The 20081-nt window shown below is 49.9% G+C and overlaps 1 protein-coding gene across 7 annotated transcripts in view; it reads right to left on the bottom strand.

Annotated features, from left to right (window-relative positions):
• The window catches only part of DENND2C (DENN domain containing 2C), a 27249-nt gene continuing 7168 nt past the window's right edge, over positions 1-20081 (bottom strand). For 5 of the 7 annotated variants that reach the window (XM_074925234.1, XM_074925231.1, XM_074925238.1 and 2 more), the window contains exons 2-19: positions 17789-18724; positions 16010-16158; positions 15391-15503; positions 14854-15021; positions 12072-12168; positions 11318-11362; positions 9078-9265; positions 6894-7003; positions 6337-6406; positions 5117-5194; positions 4221-4361; positions 3780-3928; positions 3218-3395; positions 2845-2886; positions 1769-1874; positions 964-1203; positions 548-634; positions 1-184 (exon numbers count right to left, since the gene is read on the bottom strand). In XM_074925234.1, coding sequence (XP_074781335.1) covers positions 153-184; positions 548-634; positions 964-1203; positions 1769-1874; positions 2845-2886; positions 3218-3395; positions 3780-3928; positions 4221-4361; positions 5117-5194; positions 6337-6406; positions 6894-7003; positions 9078-9265; positions 11318-11362; positions 12072-12168; positions 14854-15021; positions 15391-15503; positions 16010-16158; positions 17789-18570 — 2775 coding nt within the window. In that variant the 5' untranslated portion in view covers positions 18571-18724 and the 3' untranslated portion in view covers positions 1-152. Of the gene's footprint in view, positions 185-547; positions 726-963; positions 1204-1768; positions 1875-2251; positions 2269-2844; positions 2887-3217; positions 3396-3779; positions 3929-4220; positions 4362-5116; positions 5195-6336; positions 6407-6893; positions 7004-9077; positions 9266-11317; positions 11363-12071; positions 12169-14853; positions 15022-15390; positions 15504-16009; positions 16159-17788; positions 18725-20081 lie in introns of those variants that run through there. The other 2 variants (XM_074925232.1, XM_074925233.1) reach the window with 2 other exon arrangements.

Genomic DNA, 20081 nt, shown 5'->3' on the forward strand with positions numbered 1-20081 from the left:
GCCCCGCCCCGCCGCAGGAACGGAGACGCGGGAGCGGTTGGAGGCAGCAGTTGGTTATTGGCGGCGGCCGCGGCCCCCCCGCCCTCCCGGGGCCAAGGGCGAGCCCGGGTCCGGCCGCGGCGCAGGCGGCACCCCCGGCCCGCGGCGCGCCGTCACTTCTTCTGGAGGAATTTCATTTTACTTCCTACGGAGAAAAAACACCATTAGCGCGCGGCGGCGGCCCGGGGGGCGCCCGCCTGAGGCGCTTCTCGGGGTGGGCGCTCAGGGGCGGCGGCGACGGCTGCCCCCGTAACGTGTCCCAGCCAAGCCCAGAGAGCTCTAAGATTAGGCAGCTCGCACAAACTTCATCTAAAGATGCAAAAGCTTAAAAATGAAAGAAAAATCTTACAAAGTGTTCAGCGTCCCATGAAGGGGCAAACGTAAACAAAAGGAACACAAGGCAAGGAATGGGCCCTGGTCTCTTCCGCATGCAACTACTCGGTCAATAGCTAAATTTATTAAAAAATCCCAACCAACCAACCAACAAAAAGCAAGGGTGTCCCTTTACCAAGGCTGCGAAGGATTTTGTTCATTCCAGTTGGTTCCGTCGTTGGAATACTCTCCAAATACTCCAAGGCACGGACCTCAAAAAGGCCTACAGAAGGGGAAAAAAAAATAGATCACTCACCGAGATGAGCTATTTCATGTTTTAGCATCTGGCATCGTACATCATTAACAAGGAGGTTCTGAAAAGGAAATCACGCATCATGTAAACTGCAGGATCAAGCCCAGAAAGGAGAGAGATGCAAAAATTATCTGCTTTGCAAGATGAATTCTGCTGAATAATTTGAAGGGCACGGAGCTGTTGCAGACCCCCAAATGCCAACAGGACAACTTGCCAGGACAGAGGCTTCTTAAGAGACAAAGTCACGTGACATCATCCTTTGAAAGCGAGTTTGTAAAATGAGGAAGATCAAACCTCACCTTTGACCACGCTCTTTCTTAGCTCTCGGTCCTGTATGAACCCTGCAAACATCTGCGTTTCCATGAAGAAGTGCAAGAAGTGACGCACATTGCGTGACGCGTGAGATTTACGGAACGGCTCTCGCTGAAACACCCGCTCTCCTCTCTCTGTGACATTCATGTGCAGAGAGTAGTGCCCAACGATCTCCACAAAGAACTGCACAAAAGCTTCCGAGACCAGGGAGTTAAGAGGCACGTCACCTGTGAAGAGACAAGAGAGGAGGAATTTCCCTCCGCATTCACCACTCTGGTCATTCATTCCTCTTCTAAAGAGGAGCAGCAGTTACTTTTTAGGCTGGCTGTCTCAGACTGTGAAATTTCAGACGAGTGTTTGATATCAAAGAAGCCACAGCTCTAATATTAAGATTTATCTCCCATGTCAACTTTCTGCTGCACCTGAGACAGCTTCCATTCTAAAGCTTCTCCAGTAGTTAAAGCATTTGCAATTGCTTTTCCCCTGTCAAACATCTAGTGTCTAATAAACTAAGCTCATAACAGTCTAATTCTCTTACAGAATTAGGCAAATTACAGAACACAAACCCACTGCAAAACTAACTTTGTTACTTCCGATGTGCATGGAATTACATAATTTGCCAATGCCGTTCGCTCAAGCTACTCAATGCTTCTTAAAATTCTCACATTTATTTGACAGATTATGTATAAAGCAGTTCAACTTCAAAAAGATCTGTCAGATTACCCTCTAAAGTACAGAAATTTGCCACGTTCTCTGTTTAAGAAAAATGTTCTGCCACTTAAGAAAAAGTACCTTGTGTGTCACTCTGCTCATGTGACAAGATTTCACTTCGTTCTTCCAAGATTTGTATGAGTGCAGCCTGGAGTTTATGAGGCAGGATCTCATCTTCATCTGATACCTAAGGAGAAAAATGGGCATAAAAGCATTTTTGTGTTATATCTAACTTCAGTAGAACCTTCTCATTGTGAACAGATGAGAAATACTCATAACATGCCTAAAACGGAGGAAAGTTATGCTGTGATATGGTGTACCTTGGTGGGGACAATACATTTGTCTTGTAGACACAGAGATGAAAAACATTTGCTCAGCACCCTCTGACTACGTCCTATGGAGTCACACACACAACTGGCCAACACGGTACAACGTGTGCTACATCCACGACACAGACTCAGGCTTATTATACCAGTGATAAAACACACAAGAACGACAAAGGTCTGTTGAAAAAATATGACAAGTCTCAACACTAGGGTTAAAAAAACCGAAATCCTTTTATACCTTTCTCCAGTTGCAGGCTGCAATGCAAAACAGAACAGTAAGGCACAGAACAGGAGATGCAAACAACCTCCTGAACTAGGAATACTCCAGTATGTTTATAGCTACTTGTCTGGTGATGCAGAAGCACATTAGGTATCGTTCAGCAGAGAACCACAACTGAACTGTAATAATTTGTCTCCTAAATTATCGCTCCTGGAAAAAAAAAAGCCCAAACCAACAAACACACCCCAACTAGATGGGAGAGGAGAAAGCCCTGTAGAAAACAAGTGTACAGAAAGACAGAAAGCATCAAAGAACCTTAGCAGTGCGCTCCACATAATGAACCAGTTCAGTATCTGGTTTTAAATTCAGCTCTGATAAGCAGCATCTGTGGCTTCGCAGAGCTCTGCACCTCATGCAATCTCAATCTTGCAACAAGGATTTGTAAGGCTGTTCCCTTCAATATTGGTCAAAAAGGAATGCAAGATATTTCTTCAGCCACTGGAGTCTACACATGAATACTAGCTTTTGCTGATTTCTTGTTCTCATTTTCTTTCACTGATGCCTTTTCCTGGCATATAACCACAAGTGACCAGTACTGGTATTTCACTCACCTCTTGCAAGAACTTGTCAGCACAGAGATCAACAATCAGAACCTGGGGAAAGATGTACAAAACACAGACTCTTATAACCAGGTATGTTGCTGTACAGAAAAAAACCTTTTTTTTTTTTTTTTTTTTTTTAAATGTCTCCAGTGGCAGGGGATGTCACACATGAAACATAAGTTTTGCATAACTGCAGCCTGACTCTAAAAGCAGTGAACATTGTTACTTTGATAACAATGGAACACCCTGACATGTATCTGGGAAGTTCATCAACGGTCTCAGAAAAGTTTAGGGGTTTATATTAAGATAGAATCAATCCACAGAGATTATACCAGAGAGGACAGCATGATTGTCCCTCCACCGCGCTTCACCCAATTCTCACCTCTTCTATGGGCAGGTCCTGGAGCTGCGGTAACGAGCAGGAGAGAATGCCAATTAAGAACGGGGTCGGAGAGCACACAATGTCAATCATGGAAGTCGGCAGGACTGGAATGTAGGTGTGTTGCCAAGTGAAGGGATAGAGCGTTGCAACTGCGGCATGGCCACATTTAGACAGAGTGCTGGAAAGGCAAGAGCAGCAGTGGATCGTGAGCTCTTGTTAAGTTCTCAGCCACAGACAGAGGTTAGAAATGCTGGGGGAAAATGTAATTCACGTACATTGTTTATGCAGCAGCAGAAGCCCCATGCACCCCCTTTTAAAGTCAGTTACGGGGAGCTCGGAATAGCATCAACCCCGACTACCGAGGTAAAGGAAACTTTCCCTTATCTCCTCTTGGGTAAATATCATACTCCAAATTCTAAGCATGCACATGTTGTGTGGAAAGTCTGCAAACAGCTTTTAAAGGTAACTATTTACAAAAAGTTAGACAAGCTTGCACATGAAACAGGCAGAATCAAAACCAGTATCCCCCAGAGAGAACTAGTCACTCAGAGCCATTTCTTACCTTAAGTTGTCAGCAACAAAGACCACCCTCCTTTCCAGCAGGAGAGAGGCAAAGACCCGGATCAGGTGAGAGACACTCAGACACTCAAAAAGGCACTCAAAGTCAACGTGCTCGAGTCGGGAATCCAGCGGGCGGCAGAGTTCCATCACCTGCGGGCAGGCAGAGGTGCTCAGCGCGGAACCGGCGGCTCCTCCGGGGCCGAAGCCCGCGCCCGGGCGGCGCACAGGGGGCTCCCAAGCAGCGATTCCTCACAGAGCAGGGAATCGCCCCCACGGTAGGTGATCCAACAGGAACCTGGTTTCTACCACAGCCTCCCTTGGGGCTTTAGGATCTTCAGACTGATGATTTACAGGTGGCATCACTCCGCAGAGCGGTTTGCAGATGGCACTAGGCCCCAGGGACCCCACACAGGAGAGGCAGTCCATCCCTGATCTCCCTTACCTCATTTCCTGCTCCCGGCAGGAAACTCCTCACAGTAATCGTGCGTCCAGGAGCAGGGAAAGGTGCCTCCATTACACTGCGCATGAACGGGTGCACTAGGGCTGGAGACATCTCTCGCCTCTTCTCCACTTCATCTAAAATCTGCAAGAAAATACATCAGCTGTTGGTTCAATCTCTGCTGGTGAGCCAGAGGAGATACAACCCGTGCCATAGCTACACATGAAGGCTCCACCACAGACTCACAGCCCTCTCCCCCCTCGCTTGGGATCCCTCTGAAAGCTCATCTCAAACCTCTGAACAATCAAATGGGAGTAGATACCTGTGAGTACAACTCTCCATCCTCAAAGCCAGTCTCCTGCTACTGCAAGGAAAATTGTGGGAATCAAATTCTCACGAGTTAGAGGAGTAAGAGGAGCAGCACCCCATCCTCCTGCCAAGAAATCTTTCTGAAACACTGTTCTAGAAACTCTGTGCTCCAATGATTAGAAATCAGCTTTCACCATCAGCTTGCCCCTGTATTCTTCTGCAATAGCTGCCCTTTATCTGCAGTAGCTCTCCCCAGACTTCAGCTCTTTATCTACTCTCCTCGTGGTGCTAGGAGAAACAAGGCGAGACCTCCTCCCTGACCCCCACCCTGCCCCAAATTTTCCAGTTCCAAGTCATGGAAGAGGATGAAAGGGCACCATCACTAATATCAGGTATTAGAAGCCACATCCTAACAGTAATTTGCTGAAGGAACAGTGGTCTGTGTATTGGCTGACAAGTCCCAGCAAGGAAGCGCTGCTCTCCCAGGATGAGTTACAGTCACTAAACCGTTCTGGACTGGACAGAAGCATCCAGTTACTTTCTGGAGCAGACTCAAGTCTGCTAAGAAGTGAAGGCTCTCCCCACTTCACCTTGGAGAAGAGGTTGAAGCAGCCCAGGCGGCTGACGATGCAGTACACCTCAGGGAGCCGCTTCCCCTTCCCTTCGGGCTGAAAGGCAACAAGAACAGTTATGCTGAGAACAGGGGTACAGTAAAGAACTTAGCACCTACACTGCAGCTGATCCACAGAACTCCTGCACTTCCTCTACACTTCTGACTTAAGATTCCTGAGGAACGACCAGTTCCTGGAGCTGTCTTTCCAACCAGAGCCCATTTCCCTGTACTGCTGGGCATCAATCGGTGCCTGACGAGTTTGGTGGCCTCCTCCAACGGGGTCACAGCGCTGATGGGTAAGGGAAGAGCAACTGACGTCATCTACCTGGACTTGTGCAAAGCATCTGACACTTCCCCCCGTGACATCCTTGTCTCTAAACTGGAGAGACGTGGATCTGATGGATGGAGCCCTCGGTGGATCAGGAACTGGCTGGAGGGTGGCTCTCAGAGAGCTGCGGTCAACTCAGAGCGGTGACGGGCCGCGTCCTCGGGGCTGGCACCGGCGCCGTTTGACATCGTTGTTGGGGACATGGACAGTGGGAGGGAGGCACCCTCAGCACGTTCCCTCGCCACCGAGCTGTGTGTGCGGGGACACACTGGGGGAACGATCCAGCCAGAGGGACCTGGGCAGGCTGGGGAAGGGGGCGGGCAAACCTCGTGGAGTTCAACGAGGCCAAGGGCAAGGTCCTGCCCACGGGTTGGGGCAATCCCCGGCACAAATCCCGGCTGGGCGAGGAGGGGATGGAGAGCAGCCCCCAGGAGGAGGACTTGGGGAGGTTGGGGGGTGGAAAACTGACTGTCAGCCAGCAAAGTGCACTGGCAGCCCAGAAAGGCACCTGTGGAAGAAATTCTCCCCTGTGAGGGGGTGAGGCCCTGGCACAAGCTGCCCAGAGCAGCTGTGGCTGCCCCCTCCCTGGAAGGGTTCAAGGCCAGGTTGGACAGGGCTTTGGGCAACCTGGGCTGGTGGAAGGTGGCCCTGCCCGGGGCAGGGGGTGGCACTGGGTGATCTCTAAGGTCCCTTCCCACCCAAACCCTCCTGTGGGTCTCTGATCATCACGCTCCTTCTCGCACGCGTTCCCCAGCAGCAGCACAGGTGCTACGTAACCCACACGGGGAACCACTGCTGGTTCACACCCTGCACTTGACTGCGATTTATTAGTGTGCCCTTTACACTCCACCCAATACACAAATGCTTACCAAGAGCTTCTTGCAGTACCCAAACCAGCGGCTACCATCCTCCCCCGTCAACACAAAAGAAAATGTTTCACTGGGGAATCAAAGAACAGTCAGGGTTAGATTCACCATGCAGCTCAGAGAAGAGAGGACACAGACTATGAGCCATTCTCCTCCTGGTCATGCTGAAGACCCCCTGCTGTGGTTAGCAAGCTACTTCAGGCTCTGTTCAGTGTAAAAACCTGCAGCCCATGGACTCTGAGCTGCAAGCACCTTCCTCCCTTCCTTCCCAGCTGCTTCTTCATTCTGCCAAGGAGCAATGTAAGCACTTGCCAGCCCTGGGAGCTGGCCCTGAACAGACGTTACAAACCTCCTTCTTACAGGAAGGACGGTGCTTGGGCAGAAGCAGCACTTCTAATCCACCTCCACACCTCATCTTTCCCGATCACAGGGGATGGGGATTCAGCCCTTCCCGTTTTTCCTTGCTCTGGCTGCAGTTTCTCTGTTCCAGGAAACTGGCACACACCTAAGCTTTCAGCATTGCCATGTTCAGGCATGAGTACTCGAAAACAATACTTTACCTTTTAAGGTGTGATACAGGAAACCAGTCTTTGGGATCTGGAAAGCAGAATCTGGGAATGACCTTTAGCCTCTCTTCAGTATCCTTGGACTGTCTGAAGGGATGTTCAGGCTGGAGAGGTAACACATACATTTGAAGTCACTGAAGTGTGGTGCACAGCTGCAGCGTTTAAAACAACGGGAGAGAGTATCTTCCTGACACTTCCAAATGCTGAACACCACACAGCTAATGCACAAGTATAGGAGAACATATTCTGCCTGTAACAGATTTCCAGTTCCCTCTTGCACCTTTTTCTGCTCATTGGACCTTTGTAAAATTACCCAGCTGGTTTTGGTAAGAGCTGAGTGAGGATTTACAAGCATGGCCAAGTTTATTGGGGACTGAAGCTAGAACTGACGCCCCAGATGACAGTTGTGTCAGCTTGCCTTGGTTCTATTCCTAGGAGATTTGAAGACACGAAGAGAAACAAGAACACTTTCAGCTTGTGATGTGCAGATCACTCGTGATTCCACTGCAAAACCAGGGTATCTGAACCCATGTTCCAGTTACCACGCGTGGGCTCAAGTCAAATCCCTCAGACTACAGGACAACTTTCCATGCTCAGAACTGCCCTGAAGGGGCAAAAGGAAGGTCTTCAAATAAGAGAGATCACATTTAAGTAGGAAATGCCCCTGAGAAGAGGCAACCTTATTGCATAAAGCTGATTTTCAACACTGCACTCTGTCAGCTCAGCTAGGCTATTCCAGTGTTCCAAGTGGTGACAGCATGAAGGAGTGGTTAGGAAAACAGTACAGCATTTTCACAGAGTAGCAGTTGTATAAAAGCTTTGATGTCCTTGGGCATGCAGCCCAAAGAAGAGGGTGACAAGCAGATTACTTGGAAGCAAGGCTATTTTTAAAAGGGAGAAAAATCTGTAATCAGAACACTTCCATAATTACTGGGCAATGTTTCCTGCAAAATCCCAACATGATAGGCTGTCCTGCATAAAGTCACTCACCAAAACACTTTGAGCAAAGCATAAATAAACAATGAGAAAATCATTAGATTTGTTAGTGCATTTATAAAAGCTAGTAACGAGCCACATGGTGCAGTTGTGTCTGTCTGCTAGGGCAGCAGGAAAAGAAGAGTGCACTGCCCTTCCCAAAGGTGATGAACAGATCGAGAGGCTGCACCAGGAAAAAAGCTGAATCTGGCTCCAGGCCTTCTTCCTCCTAACAGCCTAAAGTCTTCACTTTTAGCAGATATTATTTATGTACATTCAGTCTTACCCACTAAATTAAGACTATGCACGCTTTCTGGTTGTAGTCCCTTATTCATTTGTGAATCCAAAACATCGACACATTTAAGACACTCGAGCTGTCTGCACACACAAATCCCTTACGGGTCCTGAGGGAGTCCCACGGAACCTCCCTTAACGAATCCAACATCTCCTTCTCTATTTGGTGACGTGCAGATTCCTTAATAATCTCTGGCTTACTCCTGACACCACAGCCAGCATTACTGGTTTTGTTCTGGTTTTTAGTGGAAGGCAGCAGGTACAAGCCTAGATGGTGACAACTGAATATTCATTTCAATCTGGAACCACAGGAGCAAGCATCAGGGCTCCATCCTCTTAGCTCCACAGTAACTACAGACAGAAAGAAAGCTTATTTCAAATGGCTTGTTCTAGCTAGAGTACTTTAACTTCCACAGTTCTCCTCTGCTTTTTGGGGGCTAGTACACATGGCTCTGCCATTTTAAATTTTTTTTCCCCATAACAGTATAAATAAGCAAAAAAGCCCTGAGATTCCAGTTCCTGTGCACCATCAAATTGCTTGACTGCTAGTTTACAAATCTATGGGATGAGGTCATGCCAGCATTGCAGTCCCTCTCCTCTCCTGCAGGCTGCCTCAGCAGTGTATCACAGTACAGTTTGGCTTTGTGGTATTTCCAGGCAATTAGAACTAGAGTAGGAGCCTTCCTAGTTCCAAAATCAAGACAGTAAAGTCATTGAGACAGACATTCAGCAGCTGCCCAGCACTACACGTTGGGTCTGTAACAGGGCAAGGTGCTCCATATTCCAAGGCTGCATCCTAAGCAGCAGGCCAGCTTCACTAGTATAATGTTTAGGAAGGGATACACACTGCGAGAGGAAACAAGCAGCTACGGAGTGTGTTTTGTGGGCAGGGTTGCACGCAGCTCCTACCTTGCTGGGAAACTGCTGTATGATCTGTGGCGTGTACATCATCTCAGACGCCTTCTTGTGCAGCGACACCACCACAAAGAGCTCAAAGAGCCGCTGCTCCTGCAGCTCAATCAAATCCCTCTCCAAAGTCTGGTAGTGTGGGTTCCTCCTGGAGGCGGACGGCACCTGCAGCAGGCTCCTGTGCCGACCTGGGGAAAGGAACAAACCCAAGAGAGGGTTTTAAGCTAAAGTTGCCAGGGGAGGGGAACCTCAATCCCTCCCACTCCTACCAGCTTGATGCCAGTGACAGATGCTCAAAGCCTGCAGGAGGTCCCAGGGCAGCAGCAGAGCACCTGAGGAGCAGCACAAAGGAATTCCAACCAGAGTCAGCTTCACCAAGGCCCAACTTAACTGACTCTGTGCAAATGCGCATCATGTGGGGAACAAACAAGAGGAGCTGGAGACGTGGGCACGCCTGCAGGGCTACGATCTATCCGCATCGGGGAGCCGTGGGGGGTGGCTCGAGTGTTGGGCTGGAAGGACACGGGCTCTTTAGGAGGGACAGACCAGGGAGAGGAGGAGGAGGAAGGTCACCCTCTGTGCCAGTGCCCAGCTGGAGAGCAGGGAGCTCTGCCTGGGGTGGGTGAGGAGCCGACCCAGGTCAGCATTAAGGGGAGGGCAGGACCAGGAGGTGTTACAGTGGGGGCTGCTCCAGGACCCCGACAGGAAAACCGAGATGAGGCTCTCTACAGACAGACTGGAGCAGCCTTATGGTTTGTTCTCACCAACAAGGAGGGGCTGGTGGGGAGTGTGAAGCTCAAGGGCAGCCTTGGCTGCAGTGACCATGAAATGGTGGAGTTCAAGATCCTGAGGGCAGCGAGGAGGGCACACAGCCAGCCCGCTACCCTGGACTGCAGGAGAGCACCTTGGGCCTCTTTAGGGATCCAACCCAAACCATTCCGTAAGTCTACAAAAACCAGGCAGTGGCTATCACGGCCCCACACCTACGGGTCACAGAAGAGGACTCGTCACCACCTGCAGAAGGGGGAACAGAGGTGGGTGCATTTGCCTAACACCACTGCTGCGCTCCACAGGACCTGGCCTCCCGTGTCAGCTCCTCGGGCACAGCCGTTCCGGGCAGGGCAGCACTGGCCTTGCAGCAGCTCTGCCAATCGCTCTTGACCGACAGCCACCATTCTCCTGCTGTCCTCACATTCCTTCTGCACATCTCAAGAGTGGCACACTGTGCTACCAATGAGGGAAGCCCAGCTGTGAGAAGCAGCCCAGTTCCAGCAGTTCAGAAACTGCCAGGCCTCAGGCAGCTGCTCTGTAAAGCAGCACGGGCATTCACAGAGGCAGAGCCAGAAACCTCCAGGCTGGGATGTCCCGACAGGCAGTACAGAGCCACAAGCACAGGCACAGCACTCTGATGTAAGAAATTCCTGCTGCCCAGGCACCATGACACATTCTGGACACTTTGGAAACAACTCTCAGATCAGGCAGTGACTCAATCACTGTATTTCTGCAGAGATTCTTCACACTCTCTTACTCTCAACATATAAAAGTGGAACTTCATTCTTAGCTCCAAGTTAAGGCCTTCTGTGTGCTTCCCTCCAAGTCAATGCAACGTCTGAAACCATTCTGCTGGTCCTTTTGGCTAGGTGCTTGCTTAGAGACATGACAGAGTCACTCATCAGGGCTGCTGGCCAACCATTACCATTTCACATTCAAACCTTACCAGCACAGAAACTTTTGGTGGTCTTCCACACCAGCTAAAACCAAGTAGGTATTTCAAGTCTGTAGTTTAGGCCTACGATCAAACTCAGGACTGTGGAACCAGACAAATAACTGAGTGATTTCTCCTCAGAGGAGAGAGTGTTTCACAACATTATACATATAAAACAGAACCAAGGGAAGGAAGCAGGGGGAAAACAACCTTAACTGTTAGCAGTAAGGGTGATCCAGGGACAGTCTCCTGCAAGACATATTTTAGTTAAGTGTGACTCTACCAACCCAAAAATGAATCAGCTTCTAGTGATGGGCAGATTAATGGCATTAAACCTCAAGGGCTCAGGAGAGGTGGCAGAAATAGAGGTTCATTTGTCACAGCAACAGCTCCCAGCCTTGGCCATGCTGCCTCTTAGATGTTCCCTTTTTCTGTCTTGGCAGAAGCCACAACCAGGCAGCGTGCTTATCCCATCAGAGCCTCAGCCAAAGGCGTAGTGCTACGGGGACAGGACCTGCCCCTCTCATTCACTCACTTTTTGGGTGATTTTCCGTATCGCTTTCATTCCCACTGGTTTCACCTGAAACACACATAGTTTTCACTGATTAGCCATGCAGAAGTAAGATGGGCAACACCCACAGTTGGGAAAGAACTTTAGACTCATCAGACTGACACCACCCAGGGCTGCCCACCCACCAGCAAAGCATCAGCAAAGAAGAGCTCGTACTGGCCGACATGCTACAACAGTCAATCTCAACAAGTGGAGTCAATATGAAGTCATTGTTTCCAGTAAACCACCTGTAGGCCAGCTCAGTGCAGGCAAAGAACAGAAACCAGGTGGTTATTTGATGCTGCTATAAAAGCTAACAGAGTTGCTGAGCAGAATATACTGTAAGTAAAGACCATACCATGGCTACAAAAATCAGATGAACACAAGAATATCACTTTAGAGGCACAAAAGCGATGAGTGGAGTAGTCAGAAGTAGTTCTCGTGCCAAGAAGTTTAGTGGGGAATTTGGGGGTTGGTTTTGCTCTTTTGAAAAAGCACTTTTAACCAGTAGCCCAGCTCTTCAGGCTCAGATGGTGGCGGACTCTTCCGTTTGTGGCAGCGTTAAACGCGGGTTAGGCCAGTGCTCCCAGTCCTGGCAGTGCTGAAGCTCAGCGGTTCCAGCAGCAGGACATGGGGCTCAGCACGGTCAGCTCAGCCAGGCAGAAGCTGCAGTTGGTGCCGGACAGGAGCCATGTGCTCGGGAGGTTTACAGCAGAGAAGGTGCTGGAGACCTCTCTACCTTTCACTGGAGGCACTTCTCTCCTGGTGGGGCTGAGCAACCTCACCCTCTTCTTTCCACGCTTAGAATCAAAGATCTCCTGTATTTTCAGTACCAGCTGAAATCCAAAGCAGAAGCAGAGGTTAATGTGGGGGTCCAGAAAAGGGTCCAGGTGCCAAGAGAAGCAGAGCCCAACTGCTGCCATCTAGCACCACAACACCTGGGACAGGCGGCCCAAGTCCTGGCAGAGGCCCTGGCTCAGAGACTGCTTGTAGAATACTTTTAGCACAGCTCACTGGATAATGAATGAGCACAGAATTACTGCAAGCACAACCCAGAGCTGACACCAAACCATACAAGCACTCTGGAAGTTGCCACACTTCGCTTACCAAACAGGCAGCAGAAGCAGCAAACTGGCATCAGATCTCAATTTTCTATTAAAGAGGCAAACTGCAAAGGCACTTGAAAGAATATCTTATAAACTCTCCACCACAAAGGACTCTGAACTCTGCATGCTCTTAAGCATCCCAATTTTTTCCAAGCCCAGAGACAGCAGAACCCTCTCAACGCAGCTTGGGGTTTGTTTAAGTTTGCTGCTGCAGCTGGGTGTCAGACAGCTAGAGGAAGTTCATCAGAGTACCATGTCGGGCACAGAACACGGCTGCTCTAAGCACAGTCCTTGTCCCAGGCTAGCTCACTAAAATGAAGGGAGTAGGTACTTCCATCGTGCAGAGGTGAAGACAGACGGTGGGACAGAATAGTGGCTCTATGGTGCAGGGACACCACAGACCTGGCCCACTGGAGGAAAAAATTTGGAAGAAAACATAGCCCGGTGCAGAGAAAGCTACAGACGTGAAAGAAGGGTCAGCATTGTGACACTCCAAGTCGATGCCGTTAACCTGCCTTCCACCGGTCACAACCTTAAACCAAGGCCCTGACGCTCTCTGTTACCCTGGGGCCGGCCTCTCTGTACTCCCCCCAGGTACACAGTGCTGCAGGCGGCTCCTGGATTCGCATGTCAAAGACAGCTCCACCTCACTGTGAGGAAGGATTTACACTAAATGCAGCGAGCAGGTCAAGTTCATTCTTGTCTCAAGTGAAGAACTCATTAACTGCTCTCACTGAACGTAGGGGGGTGGGGTCCAGCCATTTGTCACTACAAATACTGCATAAAAAGGAAGATATTCAGCAAGAGAACCTGTTTTTCAGCTCAAGCGTTTATCCTCAGCTCAGCAAACTAGGTTTAGGCTCTTCTCCTTTTGAGATCTATTTCTCACCATTTTCTGCTGCTAGCCAGTCCTAGCTCGAGAAGGCTGCAAGAAGAAAACAGTCCGCAGCAGAAAGCAGTGCTTCTGCAAAATCTGCCTTCTCTCCCCTCTACCGTCCAGCCTTACCTGGACGATTTCCATTTCTGCTCTGATTTTTGTGCAGCCGAGTCACCAGTGAAAGATACTGGGTGTGTTTAAGGCAGTTATGTGTTTCTTAAGCAGTAAGTAATTTCTTCTTTTTAGACTTCAATGTTTTTCTCAATCTCTAGAACAATCCTGGCTCAATTCCTTGTGAGCAAAAAAAGTAAAGTGTGCTTCCTGCATGTAAATTGTTACCAGATTTCTGGAATAGGTTTGCTTTTGGAGAAATGAAAGATACTGTCCATCACAGCATTTTCAGTCTTGCCATCTCCTTCCTGATCTTCCAGGCCTACAGTTTGTTTAAAAACACATACAGAAGCTGCTTGTTACTCTAAAGTATTTAATATGTGAAAAGTATTTTGCAGCTGTCCAACTCTACCTCAGTCTTGTGCAATTTAAGCACATACACCCAACTTTCACTAGAAATACAGATCTGCAGAATTTAAATGATTTTACCACGTTAAAGTAAGTTGTTGCTGCTACCACAACTGGAATTTGAGTCCTGTGCACAGTCACTACAGCAGTACCTGCCCTTCTAGAGCACCTGCTGCATTTTATCACTGAGGGACATGAGCTTGTAACCAACGCCAGTATCTAGGAAGATTCCCAGTGCATCAAATGAGAATTACAACTCTGCGTGAGGGTGGATTAAAAGCCTTTCTCACTCCTCTGGCCTCAGAAGCATATCTGCCTTTGCATGCAGGCGGGAGGGGCAGACAGAGGCACCAGAGGGGAGAACTCTGTGAAACACACTTATCCCTAAAGGCTGCAGGAAACAGCTGCAGGGGTGTGTTCCTGATGGCAAGTCAAGAACTCCAAGCCAACATACCAAGAACCAAGGGCCCAGCCAGCTCCCCACTGCAGCCCCAGGCTGTCAGCCATCTACCAGCTCAGCGTCTGCCACAAGAACATGAGGGTCCGTCTGAGAAGTCACCAGGAGCAAGGGACACGTACACACGCTCGTGCAGAGCTGGCCCTTGATCTCACAGAGAGCTTCCTTACATCCCCGCACAGCGGCCAGCACAAAGCCAGCACCACTGCACTTCATGGAAGCACTGGAAACAAGGCTTAAATGACAAAGCACAGGGAAGAGCTACTATTCACACACAGCACTGATCTCCAGGTCAACACCTAGCACTCTGCACTCTTGGCCAGCAAAACCACCACTGCTCCAACTACAACTGGCACGGGGTTTTGATCCCCAAACACCTGCCCTGCTACTTGGGAGGGGAAATGGCTCAAGCAGAGTCACTTGTCACACACAGCAGTGCTAACCAGCATTCACCTCCAGGCACAGCTCTGCGACCACTTACAAAGCACTCAGAAGGTGCTAGACAAAGCAGCAAGAGTTTGAAATGCCATGCAAGAAGTAATGTTTCATGCTTAAATCTCACCCAGGGCAAATTCTTTCTCCTGCTAGCAGCCTCTACTGCTTGGAACAGCTTCCACTCGGTCAGTGTGACAGGCAGGGTCGTGTCCTTCAGCCTTTTCCCTTGGAAACTTGTCTGGGAGGGCTTTAGCTCAAGAGTCTTGCGACTGAGGAAAGGAGGCTTAGGGAGAGGCTAGAAAACGGAATCAGAAGAGATGGTTAAGCATGGGGTTAAACTTTTGTCTAAGCTCAAAGGAGTCAGACCACAAAGTATAAACTCTCTGCAGCCTCCTGCTCTACCAAGATCTCCATCCCACCCCAACCCCCCACACTCAGGCATCTCATCAACACTCTCTTATTCCTGTTCTTTTGCTCCTTAACATCTTAATCAACTGCCACTGCCATGGCTGTTCATTATCATTTACATTAATAACAAACAATAAAATACAGGAAACCCAATGACGCAGGAGTGGGGAAAGCGGGGCCAGGGAGGATCACAAAACAGGCCCCTTGTGAGGACGAGTCTCTGTAAACACGTGACAATTTCATCCCCTCACCCTACCTTGGGAGCCCGACAAGTGCTGCGGGGGGGCGGCAGCTTCCAGACAGATGGGACCTTCCACAGGGGTAAGGGCAGTGCTCTGATATCTTCATAGGGGTTCTCTTTGGCAGGACCTGGAAAGAGCATTGGACAGGGGATCTGTGAAAGGAGATACAGTCCTGCATTCTCGCAAGGGACGTAAGCAGGAAGAGTGTGCAGTTGTCTGCCGAGCTGTAACAGGGTCTGAGAGACCTGTTTAAAGATGGATGAAGTTCCCACCACTCAAAGATCCTTCTAACCCACTACCATCAACTTGGCAAAACACTTGGCAAAACAAAACACTTCACCACTGCAGAGAAAGTAGCTGTATTGCAAAGCAGCTAATTTTGTCAGTGTTCACACTGACCTCTGTGCAGCACTTGAGCATTTGAAGAGCTAATAAAGAAATCAATCTAACACAGGCCGATCATACCGACCCTTCATGACATCTGAAATCAGGCTGTTCACATGCAAATAGTTACTAACATCAACAAAGAGCTGGAAAGGCCCTCAATGCATTCTCATCTTCATTCCTCCCTCCACAGCAAATTTGCTACCCTTAAATAAAGCGAGTGCGTCCCCCAGAAGTACAGGCACGTACAGATAACGTCCTCGTAGATGTTGTCTTCTGACTGTGTGCAGACGAGCCTGGATCCTGTAGTGCCATTTGTCTCTTCTCGAAGTCTGTGGGAGTTGGTGGTTGCCATCCGCTTGCGGAAGCCCTGGATGTCCTCAAACTCAAAAGATTTCCTAGAGGAAAACCAGTGTAACTTCTGCTAAAGGCACCTGCATGTACCAGTGAGTTGCTGTCTCCAGTCCACACAGAGTATGGTCCTGCTTGGGGCCACCGAGCACATGGATGCTCCACTCCGGACTCTCTGATTTCCAAGCGTTGAGGTTTGACCCCAGCTGGCAGCTCAGCCCCACGCAGCCACTCGCCCGCTCCCACCCACTGGGATGGGGAGAGAATCAGAAGGGCAACAGTGAGAAGACTCATGGGTTGAGATAAAGACAGTTTAATAGGTAAAGCAAAAGCTGCACACACAAGCGAAGCAAAACAAGGGATTCTTTCCCTGTTTCCCCTCGGCCAGGACAGCCAGGCTCTATCACACGTAACGCTGACTTGGGAAGACAAATGCCGTAACTCCAGATGTCCCTCCCCTCCTCCTTCTTCCCCCAATTTTTATTGCTGAGCACAACATCATTTGTGTGGAATATCCCTTGGGTCAGTTGGGGTCAGCTGTCCCAGCTGTGTCCCCTCCCAACTTCTGGTGCACCCCAGCCTGCTCGCTGGTTGGGTGAGAAGCAGAAGAGGCCTTGAGGCAGCGTAAGCACTGCCCCGCAGTAACTACAACACTGATGTGTTATCAATACTATTTTTATCACAAATCCAAAACCTAGCACCACACAAGCTACTATGAAGAAATGAACTCTATCCCAGCCAAAACCAGCATACCAAGCAAGGGAGATTCTTAAAGCACTCTGGGAGATTTTTAAATTCAGAGGCTCCAAGCAGGTATGGCGAGTACCGTCCTGTCACAGAGGCAAGAACCCAAAACACGTTTCGCAGACTTGCACTTGCAGCAGAATTCAGAATTCGGGGCACTGCTTTCTTCTGGATCTCTCCTACTGCTTATGCTAAGGGTGTTAACGCATTTGTGAGTTTGCATTTTCATACACTTGCCCTCTGTTTCAAAATTATGGCACAGAGGTCACAAAGGAGCTGGTAGGGATTTAGCTCATCATCATAAAATCTGGTTTGTTGCTGCATGCTTTGCCACAGTGAAAGGTTCCCACATTTCCACCTGTAATGTTCATGCTACTCTCTAGCACAGCTGCCCTAGTCAGCTCATCTGTAAGCAGAACTAGCTAGCCCAGAGGTTTTTTACTCTGTAATGGGGATCTACATACAGGAAAGAGGGAAGAATAGCCAAACCCACAACAGGGGTACCCACAGCTGACAGCCTCCAGTTTTAAGCAACAGGAGAATCAGAGGAAAGCCGGAACATTTAGCAGCCACGCTGCCCAAGAGAAAGCTATTCTGTCATCCACAAATCGCAGCTGAGGGCAAGCTCAGCGCAAGAAGCAGGCAGTACTCTCCCTGGGGCCAGCATATTGTCACCCAACTCTGTTCTAAGATGTGGGACGGATGTCTGTTTGGAGCTTTTAGCCTTCTTTGCAAGATTATCAGCAGCAAAAGCAGTGCATATGCAATGCTGGAAAGGGGAAACATTCATCCAGAAACATCCCCTCCCAATCGACAGAGGCGTCATCAGTACTAGCACGTCCACAAGACTGTTGTGGCAGGCAAGCTGTTCAAACCCATCTAGAAACTGATTTAAGGAAACACGTTTCAGACATGAGAGATGAATCGATGTACCTCTGGGTTCTCCCTCTGATCCTCCTGCTGGCTGTTCTCTTCTCAGGATTGTTGGAGGATGACACCAAGTCTCCTCCATGCTGCTTTTGCAGGGGAGCTTCCCTGGTAGCACAGGGATTGCTACAGCTCCTAGCACCCTTTTCTGCAAGATAGCGAAATGTCCTACGGGGCTTGGGTGGTGGGACAGCAGCTGGCCCCTCCTTGTGCCCCTCAGCCTCAGAGTAAATGTTTTTCAAGCTCCTCTCTGCCCTGCAGAGAGAGTCCACTCCTCTAAGTTCTCCTGTGGAGCCACAGCTCCCCTGCTTCCTCTGAAGCTCCAAGGGAACTGGTGGGGCTTTGCCAGGCAGAAGGGGACCTGCTCTCCTCCACAGAGCTTGTGAGGTATAGAAGTTCCCTGGGGGCAGTGTCACCCCTGGGTCCAGGAAACCTGCTTGACACTCTCCTTCCTCCTTGGCCTGGGAAGGTCTGAGGTCACCACAGTCATCAGTGTGCACGCAGCTCCGTGCATCTTCCCTGAAGTCCAAGCCCAGGCTCCTTGGATCTTTGGACCCAGTTTTCCCGCCTTTCTCCGTACGTTCTGACTTCACTTTGGGTAGAACATCACAGCTGGGATCATACTTCACTCCGAAGTCCTTCAGCTGTTGCTTCTCCTTGCTGGAGCACCCTTGTGTCCTCCCCTCCCACTGGGAGATCTTCTGTTTGATGTTGCGGCAGTGGCTGCGGGAGAGTGTCTGCACAGCAGAGCGGGAGAAGCCACTGTCCACCGACCCTGCAGGGTGCATGGCCAGTGCCGACGTGCTTACGAACCCCCCATCTCCAGCCTTGTCCAGGTCTGCCCGTGCCCTGCACACATCAAGCTGGCACCAGGCTCCAAAGCACCCAGCGGTGTCCAAGAGCCCCTGGGCGTCAGCTCCGCGAGGCCGAGGGCAGCATGACCTGAGGACAGAAAGAAGAAAAGAACCATCAGCTATGCTGCAGCCATACACACCACCGGGCGCTCCCAGCTGCTCTCTGGCAGTTGCTGAAGAACATTCCTCCCCAAATCACATGCTCAAGACTGGCTTCCAGAGCACGCTCCCCACAAAGTTTGTCTCTGTAGCACACATCTGGGAGGGCTAACAAAAGGAAGTAGAGGTCTCACTGGCTTCAAAAACAAAGAAAACACCACAACAGGAACAAAAGACAGCCAGGGATCCCAAGGATCCAAACTCAAGCAAATTATTTAATGGCACAGGAACACAGCAGCATGGCCTGTGTGCAGCAGAGCTCTCAGCCAGCCCCTCTGCCGCTTGCTCGCACCAACGCAGGCTGGGCAGGAGCGCCCGGCCCCTCCTGACGCTCTGGACTGCTCACAGCCCCTCAGGCAGCACACAGCCAAGCCACTGCAGCACAGCGTCTCTACCAGGGCTCTCAGCACGGTATATGATACCACGTGAACTCTGCAGAAAGGGAACCGCATCTACTTCTCCAGAGTCAGGAGCAGCAGGATGGCTGCTGCTTCACACAGGAGGACTAGGACAGCTGTGATGACTGGAGAAGAGTCCGACTGCACTCCTCCTCCCTGAAGTGGTCTCCTGCTGCACAACACAAGTAAAAACCTGTCTGATGTTCTGCTTGTCAACACCCGACCTAAACTTACCATCAGAGAGACCAGAGGGCAGTGGTGCCCAGCCTGTGGCCTGCAGCCAGGGGGAGTTTTAAAAGGCATTCAACAGAGGCCAAAAGGCACAGGCAACTGGTGCTCATGGTTCTCATGCTCCGGAGGAAAACAGCCCTGTGTTTAGATCAGCAGAGGAGAGGGAATGCTAAAGAAACACTATGACTTCTCCTACCCAAGCAGAGCCTGCACAAACTGGAGCTATGCTATTTGAGACTACCCCAACATAGAATCCAGAGGATACAGCACAGTCCTGCAGATAGTCCTGCGGCAGGAAAGGCAGGTGAAACCACCAGGGAGAACCTGGGTGGCTGTACAGACCCAGCACCCACAGGTCCAGTATGACTCAGTACAGAGACATTTTGTATGTGGAGTCCTCAGCCTCGGAGCCCTTCGGCTCTACCCGTAGCTCACGAAGCATCCCCAATATTCTCAGATACGCAGCATGGTTAAAAACTCCTCTTGGACAGAAGACAGCTGTCCATAGGCTCTAATATGCTCTGTTCCTCCCTTTCTCCGGGCAGTTACCCCGTTTCAGAAGTTCCAGCTCTCCGGGTCTATTCAACATTCTCCATTTATATCAGGAGACAAGCACTCAGCAAAGCTGAGGCTCAGGCCCGGTCGCTGTGCAGCAAG

This window comes from Athene noctua, chromosome 23 (assembly GCF_965140245.1).
Source record: "Athene noctua chromosome 23, bAthNoc1.hap1.1, whole genome shotgun sequence".
Classification (NCBI taxonomy): domain Eukaryota; kingdom Metazoa; phylum Chordata; class Aves; order Strigiformes; family Strigidae; genus Athene; species Athene noctua.